Source organism: Macrobrachium rosenbergii, chromosome 52 (genome assembly GCF_040412425.1).
Source record: "Macrobrachium rosenbergii isolate ZJJX-2024 chromosome 52, ASM4041242v1, whole genome shotgun sequence".
NCBI lineage: Eukaryota > Metazoa > Arthropoda > Malacostraca > Decapoda > Palaemonidae > Macrobrachium > Macrobrachium rosenbergii.
This window is the reverse complement of record NC_089792.1, coordinates 16,887,054-16,912,993: the sequence shown is the minus strand read 5'-3', so window position 1 is coordinate 16,912,993 and position 25,940 is coordinate 16,887,054. Positions and strand designations below refer to the sequence as shown.

The 25,940-nt window shown below is 35.5% G+C and overlaps 1 protein-coding gene across 1 annotated transcript in view; it reads left to right on the top strand.

Moving 5' to 3' along the window:
• The window catches only part of LOC136833859 (uncharacterized), a 177,193-nt gene that overhangs the window by 85,532 nt on the left and 65,721 nt on the right, over nucleotides 1-25,940 (top strand). Inside the window, 12 exon segments of the mRNA XM_067096160.1 lie at nucleotides 2,891-3,060; nucleotides 5,692-5,813; nucleotides 6,563-6,770; nucleotides 6,953-7,002; nucleotides 7,004-7,029; nucleotides 7,032-7,123; nucleotides 7,763-7,952; nucleotides 14,444-14,670; nucleotides 21,172-21,432; nucleotides 22,688-22,860; nucleotides 24,240-24,459; nucleotides 24,844-24,978. Coding sequence (XP_066952261.1) covers nucleotides 2,995-3,060; nucleotides 5,692-5,813; nucleotides 6,563-6,770; nucleotides 6,953-7,002; nucleotides 7,004-7,029; nucleotides 7,032-7,123; nucleotides 7,763-7,952; nucleotides 14,444-14,670; nucleotides 21,172-21,432; nucleotides 22,688-22,860; nucleotides 24,240-24,459; nucleotides 24,844-24,978 — 1,770 coding nt within the window. The 5' untranslated portion in view covers nucleotides 2,891-2,994.

Genomic DNA, 25,940 nt, shown 5'->3' with positions numbered 1-25,940 from the left:
CCATCCTCGTACCGGGGGAAGGGGGTAGTCTCCCACTCGCTCGCGGCTATCAAGTCATCCTATGCCTGAGTACAGACAATTATTTGAGGAACAGTAGCGGGCAGACGGTTGCTTGGTTTTTATATGGTCAAAACTTTCACAAGTTTCATTTCTATAGGGGACGTCCTCTGTTGTGTTTTTGTGCCTTTACTTCTTGAGTTATTGCATGAGGCGAGTTTCACTGCGTCTGCATCTTCAAGTTTAGGTGCTTTTTGTGCTTGTCTTTCCTGGCTGTGTTACGGAGGTTGTTGCTCTTAGACCTCGAGGGCCGGTAATACCACTTCAAGGTTTCATCCTCCCTCCTTTATGTATTTAGCATTTATTATTTAGCTTTGATTTATTTCTTTTTTTTTTTTTACTTTGGTCTGTTTCATTGTATTTTCTCTCTCGATTTTTTCCGTTTTTCATGTCACTCTATCTCTTGGAAACTAGATTTGGCAAATGGCCTTTTCGTCATGAAATGTGTTCCCCTTTCAGATGCTAATAACATTATTAATAATTGCTAGCAGTAATCTCTCTTTATCAGTCCTTTAATTCCAGTGACATTGGTTTGAGTTAATTGTGACGTTAATGATAATGCTGTATGATTATAATAGGACTATTTTATCGTCATCCTGCATAGTCTAACCTAAAGTCATAATTGTTTTACTTACCTATCTGTTGCTATCTAAATGTTAAGAAATATATCCTGAACTAAAAGAGAAAACTTGAAATTGCATCTTTTTATACTACTGATGCCTTTGAGTTTTTGACAGTTGTATTGCATGCCAGGAATAGAATTTCTCCAAGAGACTCGACTTTGAACTTGTTAGTGGGCCTTGTGTTTTTGAACCGTTACCTTAAAGTGTACCATATGTGGACACAGAAGAGTGGCAAAGATGCAATGCGAAGTTTCTAACTGTTTTTTACTGATAAACTTGGTATTTTTGTCATGTATCAGCAGCTCCCAACATGGCAGACAGTTGAACTCTCCTGGCCCGCATCATCCCCTGGAGAAAAAGTTTAAGGGCTATAGTTTTTCTTTCCGCTCATCCGCTAGCTGTCACTGGCCACTAGTGTGTCTGTTAGTCTTATCATTGCAACTTTCATACGGTGCAAAGTACATTTCATTCAGGGATGTGCGTGAAGAGGAATTGTCAGCCTGCCTGTTATCGGTTGTGCTTACCTTGTCATTGCACTGCTCTTCAGTGGTTGAAGGGATTTCAGTCAAACTCGGTAACTAGGTACATCAGCATGTATAGAAAAGCGTGAAGGGAGATTTTCAGTCTGTGCACCTGTCCTTCTGTCTTTCCACAGGTGTATCTTGTCATGCTTACCTTGGCAGTACAACTGTTCCTACATTGTTGAAGGAGTATCTGTGAAATTTGGTGCATAGAAAAACATGTGATTATGTCTGAATGCTTACTTTGTCATTGCAGCTACCCCAGCATGGTAGAAAGGATTTTGGTCAAACGTGGTAAAAAAGTAGAAAATAAAGCATAGATACCATTAAAAGAATATGTCAGTGTGTTCATCAGTGCCTGTTGCTCTCTACTTGAATAGTTATTATGACTCCTCCCACACAGTTGAAGGGATTTCATTTGACATTGTGGTGAGGTAGGACATCATGCTTAGATCTGCAGGAAAGAAATCGACAGTTTTTTCTGCCTGTCATTCAGTCCGTCTCTTCTTACATGGTCAAAGGAATTTCAGGCAAGACTATGACAAAAGGTACACCATCTGCCTACATGGTTTCGTGAACTTCAATCAGATTTGGTAAAAAGTCGACAGCTGTGTCTGTATATGTCTGTCAGTGTCTGTTTCTTTTACCATACTTATTCTAAGTCTGATCAGACTTTGTGTTAGTGGTACTATGGCACATAAGAATGCACACTTGATTAGACATCTTGGGAGAAAGTGTGGTACTGAATAGCCTAACAATTCTAGTGCCAGATCATTAGACCAGACATTCATAAATCAAATCAAATATTCCTTAGTGAGATCCATGATGTTGTCCCTCAAATTTCATCAGTTTCTGTGCTTTTAGATAGGAATTAGTAGGGGGTTAGTAGGTGGCTTATTGCTTTGTTCTGCATGCCGTCATGAGATTATTATTTGAGTGAGGCGGTGATGGTGTTGGCAGAGGTGCATCTCCTATGAGACCAGCAAAGGTTTTCATTGCTGTGGTGATGTTCAGTAGCTTACAATTCCGTTTGAGGCCTCATTTTCATGTATGCTCAGTAGCTCTTTTATGCTGAAGTCCCATAAGCTTAACAACATATAATGATGGATGCAGAGAAAGTAGTGTGTTTAAGATTTGTTTCTGTTAGGTCACCCTCCCCTCACAGTTTCAGTCAAACATCCTTCAAGAGTGCTTCCTAAGTTCCCTTAGAAAGTGCCTTGATTGATGGTTTTGCTGTCTTGGATCTTTGGTATATTTGCTGTTGTTTTGGATCTCCAACATGTATTTTTGGATCCAAATGCATTCCTGGTTAAGGATGGGTAATTTATACCAAAAATGTCAAGTATTGTCAAGATATGGGAACTGAAGTTTATTTCAAATCTGTGTTTTAAAGATGCACTAAATACAGTGCACATTCAAATTTATTGTAGGACCAGTATAGCATGGAGGATTTTTATATACACAATATAAGAATAATTTAGTTTGTCACTTTTAAGAAGGATCAGGTGCCTCCATCCCAGAAATGATTGCACTTGATCGTGTTAAGGTTATGCAGAAGATTTTAGGGGAACCTTTTTAGGGTACTGTATTGGCTGTGGTTGTATTTTATTTATATATGCAGGGGTTAATTGTAGAATATATTTACTGACAACGGCTGTTTCATGTATTAACTAGCTGCTGTTGTTACAGCTCGCAGGAAACAGATGCTGGTCTTCCAAGGAAGGCTGTGACTGTGCTTGTGTGCTTGTGGAGCTTACTGGCATAAAGCCTAGCTGCCCCAAGCACAGAGGAGAATGGGAAGTGCCTCATCAAAGTTCAAGAAATATCTGCAACATGGCGATGAATTTGCAGCTATGCAGGTAAGAGATGTGTAATTCTTGACTTAGTGGTGCTTATAAATCAAAGTTATGGACGAAAATCAACTTCAGTATTCTTCTATTATTACAAAATAAAACTTTTCACTATATATTTATTCAGGAAATTAATAATTTTGCATAAACTTATTTGTTAAGTTCTGTTATACAGTATTTTGATGATAGTAGTTGTTTGTCACATAATTCAGATAAGTTCTTTTAAACTTTATGTTGAAAGTATTAGAGGTGTTGTAGGAAAATATACCCAGTCTGTTTGTTTCTGTCTTGTTTTGTTATTTTAGTGGTCAGCCTCATAAGAAAGCTGTTGGATCCTAATCCATTATTGGGATGGCTCCACTGACAAAATGTAACATGCTGTAGATATACATGACAGATAAACAGCAAGTCAGACCAAGCATAGTTGGTCAGTCTGAATTGGTCAACATATTAATGGCTGCTGAATTCCACATGCTGACTCACAGGACATAATTTGTTCTTGCTTCTCATTTCAATTCTTATGCCAACCACAAATGCCATTGATCTGTTTGTAGTGGTAACATGTTCATATCTGCTGGCAGAGTCATAAACATGACTCTGCACGACTTGATTTGACAGTATACTTCTAAATTTTGGTCTCTTTCCTGCCACTAGAGCATCCCCCTCAAGCATGGTCATACATTTGTGCGATAGTCCATGCTCTCTATTAGAGGCAATATTTTATTTATATGATTATCAAAATGGCTACATTACGATTGCCATATTTTAGTCAAGCAGAAAAACAAGCTTACAATTCAGATTAGTAGAGATATAGCTGGTAAGACCTTTTTCAAGGAAGCCATCTGTTTTCCTTTCTACAGGAGTATTTTTCCTGCACATTGTTATTGGCAGAAATTTTCCTTATCCAGTGCTTTTTTTTCCTCTCCAAATGTTTTCTTATTTTTCAGTAAAAGAGGGAACATGTTTTCCAGTGACAGTGGAAAAGAGCAAGTACTGTACACAAAACCTGAGGTGTTTCCATGCTGGTAAGAAGCTGTGGAATCAGAACTCTCATTGGATATTTCACTGGGATGATCAGGCATTGACACTGCCTCAGTAATCTTACCTCAGTGCTTGACTGGAGATGAGTCTGGTATTCACTAACTCATTCCGGTGGCTCTCAGGCCTCTTGGTGACCCATGGCTGCTTGCACCAGACCTCTCCATGGCCCCCTGTTGAGTACTGCATCTCTCCAGTTATTCTCAGGATTCTCCACTCCCAGTTCTCTTGGATCTCCTAACACATTCTTTCCTTCTTGTCCTCGGTCTCCCCACTGACATTCTTCCTTACTGAATCTTACATGACCACTTTAGGCATTCTGCCCTCTTCCATTCTAACCACATGCCCTGCTCAACATATCCTCTGCGATCTTATATAGCCAGTTAAATCTCTTATTTCTTCGTTGTGTCATCTTCTCCAAACTCTTTCATTTACATTGTAAACGGGACTTGTTATTCCACTCAAATATTGCTTTCAAGAACCATTTAGTCAGCATCCTGGTCTCACAACCATATGGTATTGCTGGCCTGATAATGGTGGTGTAAATTTTGAATTGGGTAGACCTTGTGATGTTTCTTATCTTTAAAAGATGTTGTAGGCTGAAGCAGCATCTATTCCCTGCTGTAATTCTAGCCAGAACCTCGCTCTCCATCTCATTTCTAGATGATAACATGCTACTTCCTAAATATTCAAATTCTCTCACATTCTCTGTATCTACCATATTTTGTTCTGTTGTTGTTGGTTGTACCTTGACAATCTCTTCATTTTGGTTTTACTTTCACTAATCTCAAATCCCACTCTGGCAGTCGGTTTCTTTGAATGGTGCTGTATATACAAAAGTTTTATATTTTGTATATCTGTATCTATGAAATCAGCATCATCTGCAAATGCAAGGAATTTGGCATTTGTATCTACCAAGATGACCCCACCCTCAACTTCCTTGATACTCCGCATTATTTTTCTGAAATTAGATTAAACATCATCAAAGGTAGAAGACATCCCTGTCTCAAACCTGTTTTAATTTCAAAACGTTCAGTCTTTTTCCTTCCCACCTGGACACAACTCTTACTATACCTTTGTTGTCTTATGAGTGTAGTGCTTTGAAAGTTATGTCTTATTGTATGGAATTAGTTTTGCTTAAACTACTTAATGGTAATTAGTTATTACTTTGTCAGTATCACTATTGTCTGGAGATTTGCCTGAAGCAAAAGGCAAGATAAAAGGAAAGGAAAGGCTGAAAATGCAGTTTTAAATATAATTAAGCAAGTGAAGTGGGGATCAATTTTTTGTTGTGAAACAGAGCTTAACATTTTTAGTGGTCCCATTGATGAACCACTCATTGTTAAGATTACATTAACACATACAGTAAAGATGCAAGGCCATTTATTCTACTAGAAATCTAATCCCCTGACTCTGCAGATTAACTCGTCAAATTGTAAACTTGGGAATTGATAAGCATCATTGACACCCTGTCAGTAGTTTGTAAGTTGGGGAGTACAATATCTACTGCCCTTACAGTGAAAGATGAAGTTTATGGAATGTACAGTAGTTATTCAGTATACAAACTGTTTAGAAAAATTAAGTTCTGTCTTATATTTCCAGGTGTTCCAGAGTTCACCAGAATTGCGTGCCAACCTTGACCCCAGTGCCAGCTATGGAGAGAGTCACAGTCACAACACTCCTTTACATTATGCTGCCAAACATGGAATGAAACATTTACTTAGGTAATACCTATTTTCATCATCATTGATGTCTTTTTTACTAGTTTCTCCACTCATGTTTTTCACTTTCCATCAAATTTCATCTGGTCCAGGTCTTCATCTCTTCCCCTCTTCTGAGGTGTTCAGGACTTTTCTGACCAACGGTTTTTTATCTCTTCTCCTCACATACCAAACCACCTCAGAGATCTCCATCTACTCTCTGGAAACCATGTCTTTTTGTTTATTCCTTATTTGTTTCATGATCAACCCACCAAACTCTAGCCATGAATCTTAGCATTTTAGAGTCACAACTCAGATTGCATAAATAAATTTGGTAAGGATATCATTAAGAGATAGGTATCCAGAATTAATTTTTTTGCCGGAGATATTTTTATTAAAACTGATGTTATCTGTTTAAACTAATTGGAACTTTAAAAGTGGGTGTGTTGATAAATGTGGGAAAGAACTTGAAAATGCTACCATTCAAGCTATGTAATGGAAGTAGGTTCTGAGTAACTCCGCAGAGTCTTTCTGTGTCTTGAGTAGATATGCATGGATTTAGCTGAAAGAAAGAATTTTCAATATATATTGTTACAGAGAATACCTTGAAGAAAACCAGTGTTTTCCATCCGTTTTACTTTTTGTCAGGCATTTCATTTGCTAATGGTTTCTGCATTATTTGTATTTCTTGGTTTATGAAGGGGCAAATGGGACAACCACTGCTTATATTTTTACAACAAAAACTAATTTTTATTGTTTGATACTCTTTGAAGGACTTTTCTATGTGATCTTGGAGGGAATCCCAACAAGAAAAATGCTGATGATGAAAGCTCCATTCACTGTGTATGTCGGGTTGGCCAAGCCAAATCTCCATCAGCTGAGGAAAGAAGAGCTACTTGTATTGTTATGATACTTCAGTGGCGAGGCCCTGTTATGCAGGATGGGGAAAAAGAACGAGCACAGTTGAATGCACAGGATAAAGTAAGTTGTTATTTGGTCATATAAAATTGGATTAATTGTAAATAGCAATGGTTATCAAAGCTTATATTTTCTACTGTATTTTGACCATGAATTGTATTGAATATGATATTACTGAATTTGTTATTCTGTGAAAAGTGTGTGGGTATTCAAGGTAGCGATGTAGTTTTTCTTTTCTCTTTCAGAAAGGAAATACAGCCCTCCACTATGCATCTGCCTCTGGGTTAAGGAAATGTGGAATTGCTGGTTGCTCAAGGTGCCGGACTTTTATAGAGAATAACGATCGAATGACACCATGTGATTTAGCAGTTAGATCAACACATCATGATGTAGCTACATATTTGGAGTCCCGAATGGTTTTGTAAGTGTTTATTATTTTATGTCAGCGTTACTTCTATTTCTCAAGGCCTTTATTTTTATATAAACGGTTATATTAAAGGTGAGAAAATTGGATGTATCTCCATGCATAGCAGTCTTTCACTAAAACGTGTTAGAGGTTACTGATACAACTAGTAGGCAGTCCCCGGTTTACGACGGGTCCGGCTTACAACGTTCGGAGGCTGTGACGCTTTTCAAATATATTCGTCAGAAATTATCTATCGGTTTACGATGCATGTTCCGGAGTTATGACGTGTCGTACGCCGATCCAACGGAAGAAACATGGTTCCAAAATGGCAGAATAATGAAAATTCGGATTTTTTTAATGAAAAACTCAATAAAAATGTAGTTTACATTGTTTTCAATACACCCAAAGCATTAAAAGTAAGGTTTTCTTAGGATTTTTGACGATTTTTATGTTTACGACGATTTTCGGTTTACGACGCGACATAAAAACGGAACCCCTATCGTAAAACCAGGGACTGCCTGTATAGCACTTTGATTTTGGTATATGCAAACTAAAATATAAGTTTGTGTTTAAGAAACATTATTCACATTAGTATTTTTAGACATACATTATATGACATTATTATTTAGATATTGAACGTTTTTTTCAGGCTGACAGTAGTGATGGTGTAAATGAAGGGGAGTTAGTTGGAACAGAAGTAGAAACTGACTGCGATAGCGAAGTTTACTCTGGACTTCGTGCTCAAGATCTTCAAGAAGCTAAAGATCAGTTATTAGTTGAAACAGCTGACATGCTGCACATTCCTCTTTTCACTGCAGAAGCTTTACTCAGGGATAACGGTTAGTGCTCGTTAAATCTCTCTTCACACATTGATGTCATGCCAAGTACTTAGCATTTTAAAAGTTATTTGTCACATGGGTCAACTTTAGGAGTCACTAGTTTGTATTTTCATTATAAGCAAACAGCCTTTCCCAGAAGTGGTGCATATTGACCAAGTTCACTGTCAAGGTGAGCAGTTTCTTAGGCTGATGCTTAGAATGAAGTTAGGAGTCTGTTTGATTTGATGTTTTATTAATGTTTTATGTTATAATTTGCTAGAATGGTTTATTCATTTCACACACACTTTGTCAGATATATACTTAGTACCTAGGTAGTCAGATAATTAAATTTAATTTAACGTGAGAAGAAAGAAGAGTTTGTGTTTTTTATTTTTTGGGACAAAAACAGTTAGTCCTAAAAATGGATTTTTATTTAATACTTTTAGACATTTTAATGTCTAAGTAAAAATATACTGTAGTATTATAGCTCAAAAAAATGGTTCTTTGATGGGAAAAGGGTAGTTAAGTTAATTTCATGGTTCTGTCAGCCAGTGTTCATCAAATGATGTGATAGAAGGCCACCGAATGTCATTTGAGATTTCATGATAGCTACCCACTCACCAGAGGTGTTATTTTTGAAGTAACTGGGACCAGATAATAGAAAGCAAAACACCCTAATATAATGAGGCACGTCTATTATGATGTCTTATTTTTATACATTCATGCACAATTCCATTCCAGAGTGAAAATTATTAGAAATATCTTCAGCAAATTAACAATTGCACTCATATAGTGGAAAGTTCTAAACAAAGATTGAGGGTAGGGATATTGAGATGTACATTTTTTTTATTCAGTCATGGCGAGTAGATGTAGATGCAGACTGTGTAAAGCTTTTATAACTGGGGTAAGGCAAAGCACTTACAACATCTAAACAAAACTAAATTTTAAGAAGCTGTTACAAATTTGAACTATGGGATCTTCTCAGGACACACTAAACATTGATGTAAGTAAGAGGTTGAAGTACTGTATATCTTCATTATACAGGATCAGAAAGTTGAGTGGAAGAAGGGATACAGGAATAGGTAGTTATTGTGTCCTGGAATCCTTGATTTCATCTTATTGCAGTCAGGCTTTCCTCTGTATAAGATCACAAGATTTGATAGATGCAAGAAGAGCAGTTCAGGATTTAGTGAGATCAGGAGAAAGCTAGCAGGTGAAAAGGAGACATGGAGAATAAAATCATTATCAGATACGTTTAAAAGTGTTAAAACAGAACATACAAGGATGCCAATGTAGGACAGAGAAGGGAACAGATGTATCACTTTGTGAACAACAGCAGATATAGAATGATTAGATAAGTTAAAAGTTGATTTTCAGGTGAACAGGCATAAGCAAGAAGACAGAATAAAAGAGCTGGACGTTGTCAATTGCTTTAGAGATTTCAAAAGCAGTGACAAAAGATTCTTTGAGGTTCCACAGGAATGACCAAGTACCAGTAAGGGTATAATGAAATGATTTCTTGAAAGGCCTCTTCATCTTAGTGTAATCATTATTATTTATACACACATCAGTGTGAAGTCTCATCTAGCCCCAAAAACAGAGAGCTGCATTCTTAGTGTGAAGTCTCATCTAGCCCCAGAAGCAGAGAGCTGCATTCCTCAGCAAGTCTTAACTAAACAGTATTTATATGTTTTTACTGAAGACAGTTTGAGGTCCTGATTTCCCCTTTTCCAATTATACTGTTGATTATATTGATGGAACTGCAAAGGGGTTACACACACACATACCTTTTAATTTTCAAACCAGAAAGAATAATTTATTTGGAATAATCTAACTTTAAGGTACTAAATAAGTGTAAAAACAAAAGTAGTAGTCAAAAGAAAGCTCCAGGTGTAAAAGGGATAAAATTGACATTTAAAATCTGGACAAGAGGTGTAAATTGAAGGTCTTGGAGCAGATCCTTCCCACAGTGACATGAGGAAGAAGCTCATAATCCTGACTTGGGCATGAATCCAGGACTGCTAAAACCCAGGCAGTCAGAAATAAAACACATCTCGGAAATAGCTGAGTTTGCACTTGACTGGGTTTCTCAATCTGAAGAGTGCTGTGGAGACATTTTGGTTACTTTTAAGAGAATGACTGTATGAGTGGTCTGTGCTCTCATGTACTAACTAATTTCATTAGAAAGTACAAGGAGACTTCTCGTGTTTGTAATTCTTCAAAGATTTGAAAAAATCTCTTGTTTGTAATTTACTTAAAGGTATTGAAAAAAAAAAAGAGCTCAGGCTGGTATGAGGCCAGCTTTTAACTAAAACAATGACCCACCTGTCCTAGATTTGTTGTCACAAATCCTGCAGTACAAGTATCGACAAAGTTTGCATCTCTTTTTAATGTGCACCTCACGTGATGCACTGTAGGCATTACTTAAGGGTCTTTGCAGCATCCCTTCGGCCCCCTAGCTGCAACTTATCTCATTTCTTTTATTGTACCTTTGTTCATATTCTCTTTCTTCCATCTGACTTTCCACCCTCTGTAGTGCAACTGCAAAGTTTTCCTCATGTTAGACCTTTAAATCCTTCATATTATCATTTTCCCTTTCAGCTCTGAATGACCTCATAGGTCTCAGTGCTTTGCCTAAATTCTATATTCTGTTCTATTCTTTTTAACTTCAGGGAAGTACAATTCACATATTGAGTTTAGTACAGTGTATTTGAGTTTAGATATAGTACACTCTTACCAATTTCCCTTTCAGCGCTGAATGACCTCATAGGTTCCAGCACTTGGCCTCGGCCTAAATTCTATTTCTGTTCTATCTCTTTTTAATTTCAGGGAAGTACAGTTCACATATTGAATTTAGTACATTGCATTTGAGTATAGATATAGTACATCCTATTCTACTTATAAAATTTCATAGTATTGACAGCCAGCACAAAATAACACTAATACTCAAGTATTATAACTTGATGGGTTCTCTTACTGATCTGGCAGTTTCTTTATAAATTGATTGATGCTGTATAACCTTTTTATCATCTCCATTGCTGTGTGATTCTAAGTAACTCTTTGGAATTATGCCACCCATGTCCTCTTTGATTTCACTTCCACAAATCTCCACCCTTCTGCCTCCCCATCTTGCAGTTCTCATCCAAGTGGGTCTGGGTCTTCCCACTCTTCTGATGTCCTTAGGAGCCCAACCGAGGCTATCACCTATTCTTGCTATAGAGAATATGAAGCTTCACTCTCTGCTGCAATCTGACTCCTAACATTTGACATGAAACTTTATTCTCAAATTGACAAAATATTAAGATGTAGCATCATTGTCATACCATGATTTATGTCCAAATGGCAGTGCAGATGATGCTAGATTATTGTATGATTTGACTTTTGTATGTATGCCAGTGTATTCAATTTTCCAAATCTCATTCAGACTGCTGATTGTTTGATTTGCCTTATTTAGTTTGAAACTAAATTCCAAATGATGCAGATTACATAAGTCATTATGTTGGATAAAGTAGATCTAATTACACATGCTCTTTTCTAAGTTGATGAAATTGGCCCTCTGATTTGGCATCAGAGGTAGATTGTATGCCAAGAAAGGCAGGTATTTAAAGTTATATATATATAGTATATATATATATATTCTCACGATGTGTACCAAATACCTGGTTATTACCCAACTAATCATAGATTTCAAAAATTTACCTCACTTCAGCCAGATACCTGAACTTTCATAACAATAAAAATTATGACTGAGCACTCTAAAGGCAACAGTGACCCCTTAAAAAACTTATTAATCATGTGGAAAATCAAACAGTTTATCAGAACAAGTGTGGGGTATCAACATTTAAATAAGAAATATACTAGAGTAAAAAGGCATCATTCCATCAAACAGTTCTGTTTCCCTGGTTTTAATTCACTTCAGCAAAACTACAGGAACAAAATATGTTTATCACTTTGCCTTATGCATGCAATTAATCCTATTCACTGGTGGTCAATAAATGAAATACTGTTTTTTAAAAAAAACATTAAATACAAAAATTTATTTTTGAATTTATAATTAAATTTACAATCTGAAAAATATACTATTACTTGAAAATGACACAAAAATTTAATTAATTTTTGAGTTAAATTATTAAACAAAACTAATTCACAAAACTTTAATTTATCAAGAAATTACAGGCAGTCCTCAGTTATAAGGGTTCCGTTCTGGGGGTGTGATGATCAATCGCCACTAACCAAAAATTTCGGCGAAACTATCGGTGCCGAAAAGTGCCGAAGTTATGGGCCGCTCTGTTAGGTAATTGGCGCCAATACCCAATTATCGGTTTGAAATCGGCGAGAAAATCTCGCTAATAAAGCCCCATAAACCAGATCAATTAAAGCCGCCGTTCGGGGAAGTATTTAGTCAAGCAAAATTTAAACTATCAAATTACTCAAGATTTGAAAAGAAAAAATAACTTTAAAATGCTAAAATTAGAAATATTCAAAATGCTAAGTAAATAAATGTTAAATCACCAAAATATAAAATGTGAAAAAAAAATCAAGAGATTACAAATAAAGAACACACAAAAATACACAACAGCTTCATCTATAATAATTTCACTAAAGCAAAATTTCCCTAATGTACCTTATTATACCATGGTAATAATAAGTAACATTCACACTACCTTACACAAGCTTGTAAAAACCTGTGCAAAATCCACAAAACACAACACACTTTTGTCAGGCGCCATTAGAAATATACAATTTTCCTTAACTCAGATCTAAAAAGCCAAGATTAACACCAGTGACCACACAAGTATTTTACGTTAACTTTTCTCTTTTGAAGAAAGAGAGAGAGGGAACCAAATTTAACTATCTCTAAAATCAGAATCAGCAAATTTTTTTATTCCAGTGGGAAATGAAACAACTAGGCGATGTCAGAACAATACATGATCAGAGCAACACAATCCTACAAACATGACTTGATTGATCGATATACGTGTGTTTACTCTCAAAAAGGCATATATGATTCGAGTAGAAAATCATATTGGACAAAGCTCTTAACAAAATCTCAACACAATCAAAACAGACAGTGACTGGCCAGCCACAAAAGGCACACTTTCAAAACAAAGACGAAGAACCAAAGTTGGTTTTCAGAACAGTACATGAAACGTTGTAAAATAATTCGTCTTTTCTTGTATGGGACAAAGCTTCCCACTACTCGATTGCTATTCCCACACTAGTTAACTCGTTATCCTCGCGACAACAACCAAACCAAAACACAGCATCATGAGTACAGAACGCTTGTTGCTATGGGACATGATATGGGTCACATACTACGTTATTATTAAAACGTATTACTAACTAAATCATGCTGTTATCTAAAGCATTAATTCTTTTGAGATCTGACATTACACTACGTATGATACTTCAACAGTTATTATTATTACACATAATACATGATAAATAGAAGAGTAAATATATCAAAACTATGGGATGATATACATATTACAAGGCAACATCATGAAAAAATACACATATACATACATACATACATATTATATAATATATATATATATATATATATATATATATATATATATATATATATATATATATATATATATATATATATATATATATATATATATATATATATATATATATATATATATATATATATATATATATATATATATATATATATATATATACATACATCATATATATATATATATGTGTGTGTTTCTTCTGAACAGTATATCCTTGAAAGCCAACTTACTGAAATACAGAGTCATCACTGTTTTTCGTAAGTCGGATAAGTCAGGCACAATTTACCATTGTTATTGAAAGTAAATGTTACTTCACATGAGTTTATGTCTGAGAAATCCTAAGTTCTTCTTTGGAGGGGTGGGTACTAAGCGTTACTGCTAATGAAGAACGAAAAGGAATTTATTTCTGGTGATAGAAATTCATTTCGTCATAATGTGGTTCAGATCCCACAATAAGCTGTAGGTCCCTTTGCTATATAACCAGTTGGTTCTTAGCCACATAAAATAAATCTAATTCTTAGGGCCAGCCCTAGGAGAGCTGTTAATCAGCGCAGTGGTCTGGTTAAACTAAGATATACTTAACTGAGAAATCCCAGTACTAAGTACTATAAGTGTAAAGAGATCTTCCAAAGTCTTTAAATTAGGAGAAGTGAGCTGAACAGCTACTCAGCATTGTTGCCCTCCCAAGGTGTTATTTAACATACGTTTTGTATGAATTTGTAGAATTTTTTTTTATTCCATAAATACCTCTTAATTAAGGGTTCCATCTTCACAGCTTCTCCAGTTGGCATAGTTACAATACAGGTTGCCAGTTATACAGTTGTATCTTAAGTTGATAAGCGACAGGTAGTGAAAGTGATCTCATATAATGTGATGGTAGGAATTCATTGATGTTCTTCCACTACTGCCTGCCGTCAGAGCAAAAATAAATAGATTGTTTTCATGGAACATAAATAATAATAAAAATTTTATATTTTTCAGAATGGTCCAAAGCACTACTCTTAGAAAAATGGATGACAAATGCTGTGCATTGCTGTGAAGTAGCAGGCATTGCTCCTCCAGCATCTGCACTCCAGTTAGTGGCCCCTACACCTCCAATGGTTACTCCATCTCCGCCCAGCTCCGTTATTACTCCTCCCCCTCCTCCACATATCCCTGGTGAAAGTATGGAGCAAGATGACGATTTATCTGGAGATAACGAAAATTTGGTAAGCATCTTTTTTGAAATTGTCAAAGTAAGGATGTGTTGTAGCTCTGTATGTAACTATGCATGGCATGTAATTGTGTTTTGTTCTAAGAATAGCCCTTATCTAGTGATAACTATTGGTACTTGCAAATATGGCTTTTATTTTGAGGAAAGACAAGTTTTATAATTTTCTTATATAGTAGTTGGATATTATTAGAATTATTGAAATGATATAAAGTAGATTCTGTCACAGTAGATCCTCAATTTAACTTGAAACAATGTAGCTTACCCTCAATGTAGTACACAAAACTACAGTTCACTACACACTAGTCTGTTTCTGTCAAATTCATCCCAAAATTTTGCTGAATTTGGGAGATGTTGGGTAGCTCGCATAAAATTTCTGGTTTCAGTGAGGTGAATTAAGATACACAGTTGTATTTGGAAAAGCACATTTTCTTTTATTTTCCTTAAAGTTTCTTTAATTGGGAAAAGTTTCTTACTGCCAGGGTAAGGTGGTTAGACCCACATTACTGTGTATATAAATTGTAAGGCCGTTTTGATACAGAAAACAAAGTTAAATACATATCTGATGATAAACAGATAATTCTGGAAAAAACTATAAATCCTAGGAAAGGCAACTGTGCCACTGTTATTGCCAACACTGCTGATTATATTTGTGACAATCATGGAACAGTGAAAAAGATGTTTTTGCAAATTTTTGTATACCATACCAAATAAATAAGAATTTTAGCTTATTTAAAATATCTTTAGTAGTCCTGAAGTCAATCGGTAAGCTGTGTGTATAAGAAAGAGACATCAAGCTAAACATTAGCAACCCAATTGAAGAATTCCTAGCTATAGTCCAGCACATGCGCAGATTTTGATAAAATGTGTAGTATTGTGTTTTTAATGTGGTATGTCTGTTGCTTAATAACCTGTTATAAATAATATTTGAGAGTTAGAGAGATGATGAGACCAAAGGATGTTGTATATTATGGTAGCTCTGTGCCTGCTACAAAATCAGGTAACAAAATTACAAAAGCACAGACACGCTCACATCTGTTGCTTACAGTAGTTATAATTTTGTATTGCATTTTACCATATTTGATGACTTTTTAAAGTTCTCAGATGTTATTACTGTACAGTATTATTATTAGTATTATTATTGAGAACAATTGCTGTTCCAACGGCAGTTAGCTCATAGAGAGTCTTCTGTATTCTGCTCATATATTTTTTTGCCAATAGGTAGGTGGTATAATAAATTTCCAAAGGACATGGAAAGATATTCTGCTTATATTGTTTATTTTACTCTTACATTTTGACACTCATGCAGATGTTCATCGACAGAGAGAATGATTGAAATACCAAGATGGGGAGGTATTTATAGCATGAAGGTTGGATGAATGTCTTGGCGGGTCAAAATTTAATTGGTCCGTTGCCGCTCTTGGGGGGATGTATGTTGTAAGCCTGCAGGCATTTGGATTTCCTTGCTTTAATGATGGGGGAGGTTGGGGGTTTCTGCTGGTGTATGATCCACAGGCATTACTGATATAACGGTTTGTTCCAGTGTGGGGCTGCTTGTACATCTTTATCTTTTTCCCCTCACAAGTGCTCAGTGCTTGTTAATTATTTTCTTTTCTTCTTGCGTTGCTTTTAATGTCGGCCGATTTCCTTTTTCTTATTATGTTATTGCCTGCTGTTGTACCAGGGATGGGAGTTTGTTCTGGTGGTGGGATAGCAGTACTCTCTCTCTCTCTCTCTCTCTCTCTCTCTCTCTCTCTCTCTCTCTCTCTCTCTCTCTCTCTCTCTCTCTCTCTCTCTCTTTTTCTCTCTCTCTCTCTCTCTCTCTCTCTCTCTCTCTCTCTGCCTTCTCTGTTTCTCTCTCTCTCTCTCTCTGTTTCTCTCTCTGATCATTGGGAAAAATTCGGTTTTCTTTTTTCCTATGATATGTAATGATTCAAGAAACTGATGGCATTGGCAGTCTGGTGCTGTCTATAATTTTTACAGTCTTAATTTACACTTCCCTTTCTGGTTCCCTCCAGTGTTTATATGGTTATAATGATTAAATATGGCACCTTCTTGTAGATGAAACAAGAGACATTTTGATAATGTGGTAGTTGTCAACACTATGTATGAGTGGTAGCATCCATCCACCAGGTATGCAAACTCATAGGTAACGCTAATGACACTACTTTTTTTCAAAGGTGTCTATAATGTTGGGTTATTCTTCAGGATGAGGTGGCTGGTTTTCATATTTTTATCGTAAATGTTACCTAGATACTCTCAACTTCTATTGTTAGATTGGCATTTTCTTTTATTATCTTTTTTTATTGGCCTTTTCCTCCAGGTATTGCCAGTTCATATGGTTCATAAAAATAAACTTTATTGCACCATTTTCATCTTCTTCATTGGTATACCACTTGTTTATTTTAATTCTTGTTTGTTGCCCAGCCATTTTATTTGAGAAATCATTGTTTATGAGTGTCTGTGCCGATGTCTCAATCTCCTTAATGGTGTCCCACCAAGTGGAACAGTGTGCAAGGCTGTAAAAATTATAGACCTACAGGGGTAGCTAGGTTTAGCGTACTTAGGTACTTTTGCAGTACATTCTTTTTTCCACAGCATTTGTAAGAACATTTTGCCATTTAGGTTTATTCATAACCAGTTTTTTCAACCAGCATGCAAATGCTGTAACAGTTCATATGAGGCTCAAGTTTACACAGTGATAGTTATTCAGCTGATTCATCTCCCTAGATGACAAGTATGGTAATTCAGAGAAATGTGATTGTTGAAAGGTTAAGCTGCTATAAGTATTTTTAGTTACTTTTAATTGTAATTTCTGACTTTTGACCCTCCAAATGTTTGACAGGATGCACTGTTAGTAGATAGCTCATAAGTTCTCATGGTATTCTTGTGTCTGTCTCAACACAAGACATCTGGATACCCTCCCTCCCCAATGTGTTCTTTGGCATTTGTAAAGTGATAGTTTGTTGGGAGACATTTATAGTTTAGGAAACAATTCATGTTTTCTGAAATATAAATTCTTCATAATTCAACTCTGGTTTATAATGGTAGGAGAATGATGCATTGGAGCAAGTGAGGTTGTTTTCTCCTTATCTTTGGCCAACTGCTTATTTTTACCAAATTAGTACAATACTGAAAGAACCATGCTGGTTGTTTATGTAAATTTGGAGTATTCTTATTTCTCCTCTATTGGCATATTATAAGCTTATCTAAGATAGGGATTGTTGTGCTGGGTCATAAAATTTTAAGAGAAAGGTAATTTAAAAGTGTCAAAAAGAAGAGTTCTGGCTTTCACCTATATGAGTATGCAGTGATCCTTCAGCATTTCTGTAAGTGTAACTGGTCATTCTCTCTCTCTCTCTCTCTCTCTCAGAGGGTTTTGTTTTGTTCTGAGCATGTGACGATAACCAAAAATTGGCGATTTTCGGTGCCTTTTCGTTGATTTTTGGGGTTTATCGGTGCTGAAAAGCACTGATGTTCAGTTATCTGCTCCCCTCTTAGGTATGTATTGGTGCCAATACCCAATTATTGGCACCAAAATTTGCTGATTTTCGTCACTAGACAAGCGCTGTTGACTGAGCCCGCTGTTAACCGGGGACTGCCTGTACTGTATTATTATTTGCTGTACCAGAGAGAGCAGCAGGTGCCATAGTAGGTGTGCCGTGTTTTGTAACTTTTGGTAAAACAGAAATATAAAGATGTTTCTGGTCTTTATATTATGTTGTATGAGTTTTGTGTTTTAGATGTTTTATAGTCATAAATAGGTAAAATTATTGCAGTCAGCTGCAAGGTATATTTTACAATAATGTATTGTACATATTTTAAAAAGCAGTTTATTTTGGAAGTTTATCTCTTTAGTTGAATGATTAGTAAATTAATATTTCAAGCTGAATGATAATTACAAAGTATTGGTTAGGATAGGCTGTTAATGACTAAATGGAGTTGCTGTACACTATAAGCTCTGCCAGTTGGCTCCAAATACCATGTAGGCTATGCCTTAATTTGACCTTGTCTCACCACAATGGTCTATCAAGACTTCTGTGACAATGCTTTTGGATGAGCTTAGGAATTTCTCAATGACTACCATTAGCATTCAGTAGGTGCCTCAAGTAAAAACAACTTTGAGGAACCTGCTTTTCTAGGAGTGTTGGATGTCCTGTTAACCTCAAGACCTGTGACATGGTTTTGGATGATTGTTTGAATTCCTTGATGCCAACCAACTGACATACAGTAGGGACCTCAAGCAGAAACAGTTATGAGGAATCTACTTTTATAGAAATGTTAGATGTACTGTTAGCTTTAATTTAACCAAAGCTGGCCTGGTGAATTGGGCTCTGAAAAAAATTGTGAAGAGTGTCATTGATCCATAACCATCCCTTATTAGATGGCTGTCCTGGAAAGAGATTTGACTTTCATAGTTGAAAACTAGGCTCAGCAACTGGCAGATATTAACAAGATGCTGCAAGTGCTCTGGAAGTTCTGCTGCAGAAGAGGTCATCACCAATGCTTGTAAGCCAGACTGTAACTTGGGCCAGCTATTGCCATGCGATTGGCTTTAGCCTGTCTTACCACAAGAACCAAAGATATTTTCTTGAGGTACAATGCATGAGAACCTGAAGTAGTATCTCTTAAGGTTATTGAAGCCAAAAGGTTCACATTCAGATTGAATTGATGCACCAAGGCTATTAACTTGAAAGTCAAAAGAAAGTAAGGGTTTAAGAGAACAGAGGTTGAAATGTCTCCAGCCACCTGAAGACTTGAGAACTACAAAAGAGACTGTCAACTTTAGAATCCTTGTTAGTCTCATGTGACTTTTATAGCATTCTGCTGTGTCACTGACTTGACTTCAGTGTTTAGAGCCTGAGAGTCATTGGCTGTGAGGTAAAAATATGGAGAGTTGGTAATTTTCTTTGATGCCATTACTACCCAGGGTGCTGTGATCTCCTACCAAAAAGCAAGATAGTATTTCTGAAGACAAGTGGGGACTGCCTGTATAAGAATATTTTAAGCTTTTATTAAATTTAGATGTACTGGCTGATGCTTATGGCTTTGCAGATTTTTTTAGATGAAATTGATCTGCAATTGGAGTAAAATTTCAGTGCAGAGGAAGTACCCTCCTCGTCAGTGGTGTTAGGGCATTGATACCACTTCCTAGAATTAGAAAACATCATCGAAATAACGATAAATCTTTGCAAAGCCACGAGTCAGACCCTGGGTACAAACTCCCCCACACAAGCTACAATATTAGCCATACAACTCTGGCACTCTGCTCAGAGCACCAGTATAGCAGTGTTGATGCACTTTTAACTCTGTAATATACTGAAATATTTGCATTAAAATTATGGAATGCCTAGGAAATTTAGGTTAGTCTAAATGAAAAGAATAAAGGATACTCTAGGAAATTTGGTTTAATCTAAACAAAAAGAATAAGGGATACTGTAGAAAACTTATGAAGTTATGGCACATAAGTAACACATCATTATTAAGAATTAGTGACCCTGAACATAATGCTGTTGAACATAAAATTATGTAAGTGAATAATTTAGTAATGAAATGCTAACACTAGCTTAGAGAAAAAATGAAATGCTCAACTTTGCAAAAACACACCTCACTTTTGAATAAAGTAAAAATACCTTAATTTTCTTAAGTTTTTTTTTTCTTTATTCAAAAATACCTTAAGAAAATTACATTCATTGTACTGTAGAGTGGCTAGGCTTAGCAGAAAACAAATAAACAGATTGGCTATTCAAAGAAAACAAACACTCCACAGATCTTTCATTTGTTGGTTAACAGATCCAAACACTTATGGCAGGTGATCCAAGCTGGGAGAAAATGATCACACATGAAAAGGTTCAGCGAGTGAAAAATAAGAGAAAATTCCAAGGCCAAGCTAGGGGAAATTAATAATTACTATATAGATTAAATTAGTTGAGAAATGGTTAAATGAAGTAAGATGTGACTTAAATCTTAAGGAATGAGCTTGCTGGTGTTGAACATGAACAAGACACAAAGATGATGATAAGTTCTACTGGAAGAGCTGCTTAGGAGCCCTGATTCATACTTTGACAAATGGAAGCCAGAACTCTCCTTTGGGAACATGTCTGGAGCATATGCTCCTGAAGACTTATGCTATTGTAAAGTAATGAGTTCTTTTGAAATAATTATACATTACAGGTTTGTAGAAATAAGTTCATGTCCTGTTGTTATTAACCATGTTTATGTTGTAGCACCATTCAACTGAATATTATACTCACTCATAATTTTTGTAAAAATTGGTGTTGAATCGCTGTTCTGTATGTTTGCATAGAGGATTGCTAATGTTGTAAATAATGAAGTTGTTGATGGAGTTATTGTTACAACCCCATGTAGTAGTGATATGTAGTTAATATTTTATTCAATGTTACTGTACTGTACAATAATGTACCAGTAATTTTACAAGATTTGGAAACATTATTGTAATTTATTTTAAGAACGTAAATTCTAACAAAATTTTCTTCAGTGTTATTTTTGTCATTTACAGTGCGAAATCTGCTATGGAGAGATGAAGTCGTGGGAACTAGGTGAACATTGTGGCACAAGCTGTGAACACCAATTTTGTGCTACTTGCTGGGAAAGTTATCTTACTCTGAAAATTCAAGAAGGAGGTGCTCATCACATTCTTTGTCCTGCTGTTGGATGTAACATTTTGGTTGATGTTGATTTTATAGAGAAGATGGTCAGCCCAGAAATGGCGAGAAAGTACCTACAATTCGATATTCAAGTAAGTTTTTTGTTTTATTGCATTTGATTGAAACATGGCGGTGATAAATTGCAAATTCATTGTTGACTTACCAAGTCAAGCAAGAAACCAATAAGAGTTTCAAGATGAATATAAGCAAGAGTAAAGCTGTGAGTGCAAATGGAAGCCGGGAACATGGTGTACTGAATATAAGTATGGATGTTTAAGACTGAAAATGGTTGATTCAGTTGGATATTCAAATAGGTGTTTGGATGGTCGTAAGATGAAATATGAGGTGAATCACAGGATAAACAAGAATTTACACTTAGAAAAGTGAGGAGCTTACCCTTTAAGGAATACTGTACATAATGACAAAAAAAAATTCTGTACATTCTCAGCACTGACAAAAGCTCTGTAACCCTAACTATTGTACATCACACTACACATTACCAGCAACAGTGTAACATTTTCTAGAATTCACCAAATACGAGAAACTTTGACCATAGAATTGAGTACAATACAGAATACTAATTAAAAAGTTAATTGAATACAAATTTTCTCTTGCTGGAGTTTGTATAGTGTTAATAAATTTAACAATTTTGATTCAAAATGCAGTAAGCCAGGCATTTACTCATGCAGAACAGAAAAGTGGCTCCTAAACTTAGCAGATTTCATTACTTAGTGGCCTCGCTGGAGTCCAATTAAAATAATACAAATATTTTGTACTTACTGTGGAAATCCAGTAAGTATGATAGGGTTATCAGACAGTGGATTGAGCACACCCAAACAGACGATCTTTATCCTTGTTCCTAGTGGATAACCCACTAAATACGCTAGATGAATTGGATGGTGAGTGAACAAACACATGCATGCAACCAAGGCTTTCTTGTTTGTCCCTTTGAAGGTGGACAGTGAACAAACAAACGAACGCATTCGTGTGGACTGGCACTTTCCTGGCTGTGTCTGTGAGGGTGGATGGTGAACAAACATGCACATGTATGACCAGTGCTTTCCTCTGTGCATCATGTTATGAAACAGTAGTCTCTCTCTCTCTCTCATTTATTTTTTATTGGACTTAATGTTGTACTGTTCAGTACTATACTGTACTTAATACAGTAATAAAGTGTTATAGATTTTTTAGTATGCGTGCATGTGTACAAGATATAATTACATTTATGCATTGTGTTACAATAACTTACACACATAGTGTCTTTGCTTGCCTCTCTATCTTTTTATTGATTCATAAGTGATTTTTTGAGTACTGTAATTTGATTTTGATTACATTGTCTTTTATCAGGCATTTGTTGAGAGAAACAAGACAATCAAGTGGTGCCCCCTTCCTGGATGTGGTCGAGCTGTTATGTTCCCTGAGGCTGAATTGGAAACACAACCATTTTATATCCCAAACACAAAACCACCACCAAAAACTTCTCATGCTGTAGACTGTGGCAATGGACATTTTTTTTGTTGGTAAGTTTGAATTCAAGTTTCTTTTTAATGATTCAGTACTTCTCAGCATGAAGTCAGACATTTCGTTTATTTGTTCTGTTATAAATTGCTTGACTTTCATTTTGGTTGAAAAGTGACCATAAGTCAGAAATTTTATACTGATTAACAAAATTGATTTTCTGTGCTGTTGCAGCTTTAGCAAAATTTATTTTCTTTGCTATTGTAGCTTTTGTGTGTGTCCTTTACACAGGAATAAAGAAGTAATATAAATTGCATTTGTTTCACTACAAGCCCATTACATGTACATTACATATAAATGGACCATTTCATGGGACATAATCATTTCAGACACTTCAGTTCCCCTTAAACCAGCCCTCATCTTAAAGCACTGTTCTTGTATGGGTAGACACCCAGCTCCCTGGTAATTAATATTAAGTTTTTGAAATGAATCTTTATGATACCTGTAATTCCCATGTCAGGCAGGAGAACAATAGATTGTGAAAACTAAAAAATGAGTAGAATCGTTTAGTGTGAACCGTCTATTTACCCATCACCTTTTGGGTGATTCAAGCATTGATTGTTTACTTTTCAGTTTTTTCTCTGTTGTCAGCCCGTGAGGACGTATTAAGCATTATTTACTTTGTATCATTAACACTTAAATTGTTTTCTGGATATAACCTCACCGGCAAACAGTGCCATTCTTTTCAATGAAGTTTACCTCAAAGAGTGTCTTCTTCTAAAATAATAATAATATTAATGTGAATATCATCGCAGCATTAATAATTAGATGATTAAAAAGTAACTGTAGAGAATCACAAACAGAAGTGTTGGGTTAACAATGACTAGCTGTAAAACTAACATTTTTTGCCAAAAGAGAATGCCATTTATGGATTTGGTTCACTCCTTTATTGTGGTTTTACTAATATACTGAGTAGTTAAGGCCACTCACAAAAAAATGATTAGTACTTAATGTTCTGAAAACAAATTGATAAACCTTATTTTGGTGTAATGTTAAGCCCCAAAAATATGGAATTTTACTAAAGAAATCTTTTACAAAAGCATTTCCAAAATTCTTACAGTGGAGGGCAATAAAAAACAAAGGTTAATAAAGCAAGGACTGAACCAAAAACCAAGTAAAAGTCTGGGAGAAATACTTTTAGCTCAAAACTGGTTAGCACATTAAATGATTAATGGTTTGCTTATACTGTAAGGGACCTGTAGGAATCAGGTCATGTTTCTTCTCTTCTCAGAATGGGGTGTCTGGGATTTGTGTAGGTGCATGAATAGGCCATGTAAAAATGATGGGTGTGTGATGAAACACTTTTGTTTTTCAATTTTAGTCTGTTGTGTAAAGCACTATGTTAGATTATACATAAGTTTAATGTTCTTTCTTTTAAAAGGGAATGTCTTGGCGAAGCACACTCTCCATCAGGATGTGAGCAGTGGGCTGAGTGGCAGGGAAAAGTAGCTGAGGTGAAGCCTGAGGAGTTGAGAATTAATTCGGGTGAGACGGAAGATGCAGCTAATTTTTTATGGCTTGTCACTAACTCAAAAGCTTGTCCAAATTGCAAGAGTCCTATTCAGAAGAATGAAGGATGTAATCACATGAAATGTTCAAAGGTATGTGTATTCATAAGTACTGTACAGATCAATATGTAACAGAATTTGCAGTAACAGTGTCAGACTTTAGATGATGGGACTGCCCTTGAAACAATTTTTTCACCAAACCAGTATTTTATAACTTAATTTTTATTAGTATTTCATAGACTTAACAAGATATCAGTGCTATCTCTTAGTTTGTCTGTCAAAGTCTTATACATGATTTTGCAATTATCATTTATTACTTTTAAATGTACTGACCTGTGTTTTTGTTATTACTAAACATTATTATGTTTGTTAAGATATCGTAAATATTTTGAAATCAAGTTTATAAGTAATAACTATGATCAGTAATGTTTGGTAATCAGAAAGTGGTAGTGAAGTTATCTTCATCTTTCTTTTCAGTGCAAATTTGATTTTTGTTGGGTGTGTTTAGAGAGTTGGAAAAAACACTCGTCAGCAACTGGTGGATACTTTCGATGCAACAGATTTGATGCTCAAAGTAAAGCCGATGAAAAACTTGGTGTACTTATGTCAGAGGTTAGTATTTTCATTGTTCATTTTCTAGCATGGTGCTGATCAGTTATGCTTTGGAGTTCAACTTATATCAGTTTCATTCTCTGCAATCACAGGAAATTTGTGCCATGGAATTCTCTGTAAAGAGTTGAATTTTCATTATTTTTTCCTCTTATGTAAAAGGAGTAACAATTCCAATTCTGAAAAGCTTGATTTGAATTTGTTTTCAGTACAGTGCTTTTACAGTAGTTTGAAGATGTATTGGAAGTTTTACTTGTAAATTTTAGTATTAGTAGATCTTGGAGATTGTTTGTTTGGCTTAGTTATATATTAATGGGCAAAACCTATTTTAAGACTCGGTGTTATGTGATTTGGTATTGTTTAGCTCATTTGCCACTGTCTTGATTATTAATTCATCGTAGAGAGAGCATTTAGGCCTTTCCTCAGCTACCTGCCGTTTTGTATTAAGCAAAATATCTTCATGGGGTCCTTCTGGTTTCAACTTAAATATTTTATGTAAATGTTCTACGTGCATTAAAATTTATGGTACAATCAGTTTTTAATAACCACTTGATTGAGAGAGAATATTATTTTAATTTTGGTTTTCTCCTTTCAGTCTTATACAGAAAGTCTGAATATTGTGTTGAAATTTATAAGCTTTGTTATTTTGCCTTGACCACATTTTCAGGTGATTAACCCTTAGTGACTTGACAGCCAGTGAATTAAAATTTTATGGAGGTACATTTGAGCTTGAGTGTGAAGTAGGCACTTTTAGTAAAATGAAACAAAGCCTAGAATGCCATAAATTCACTAATGGCAACTTTTATCCACTTGATTGAGAGGGGAAGGTACTGCATTTTCAATGAGTCTTTTGTAAATCTGCTTGTAAAATATGAAATTTGTTTTTTGGAAATTTAAATGTAATTTTCAAAGAAAATACAAAAGAAATAGTAGAAAAGCATGTAAAAGTAAAAAAGTTACTGTCT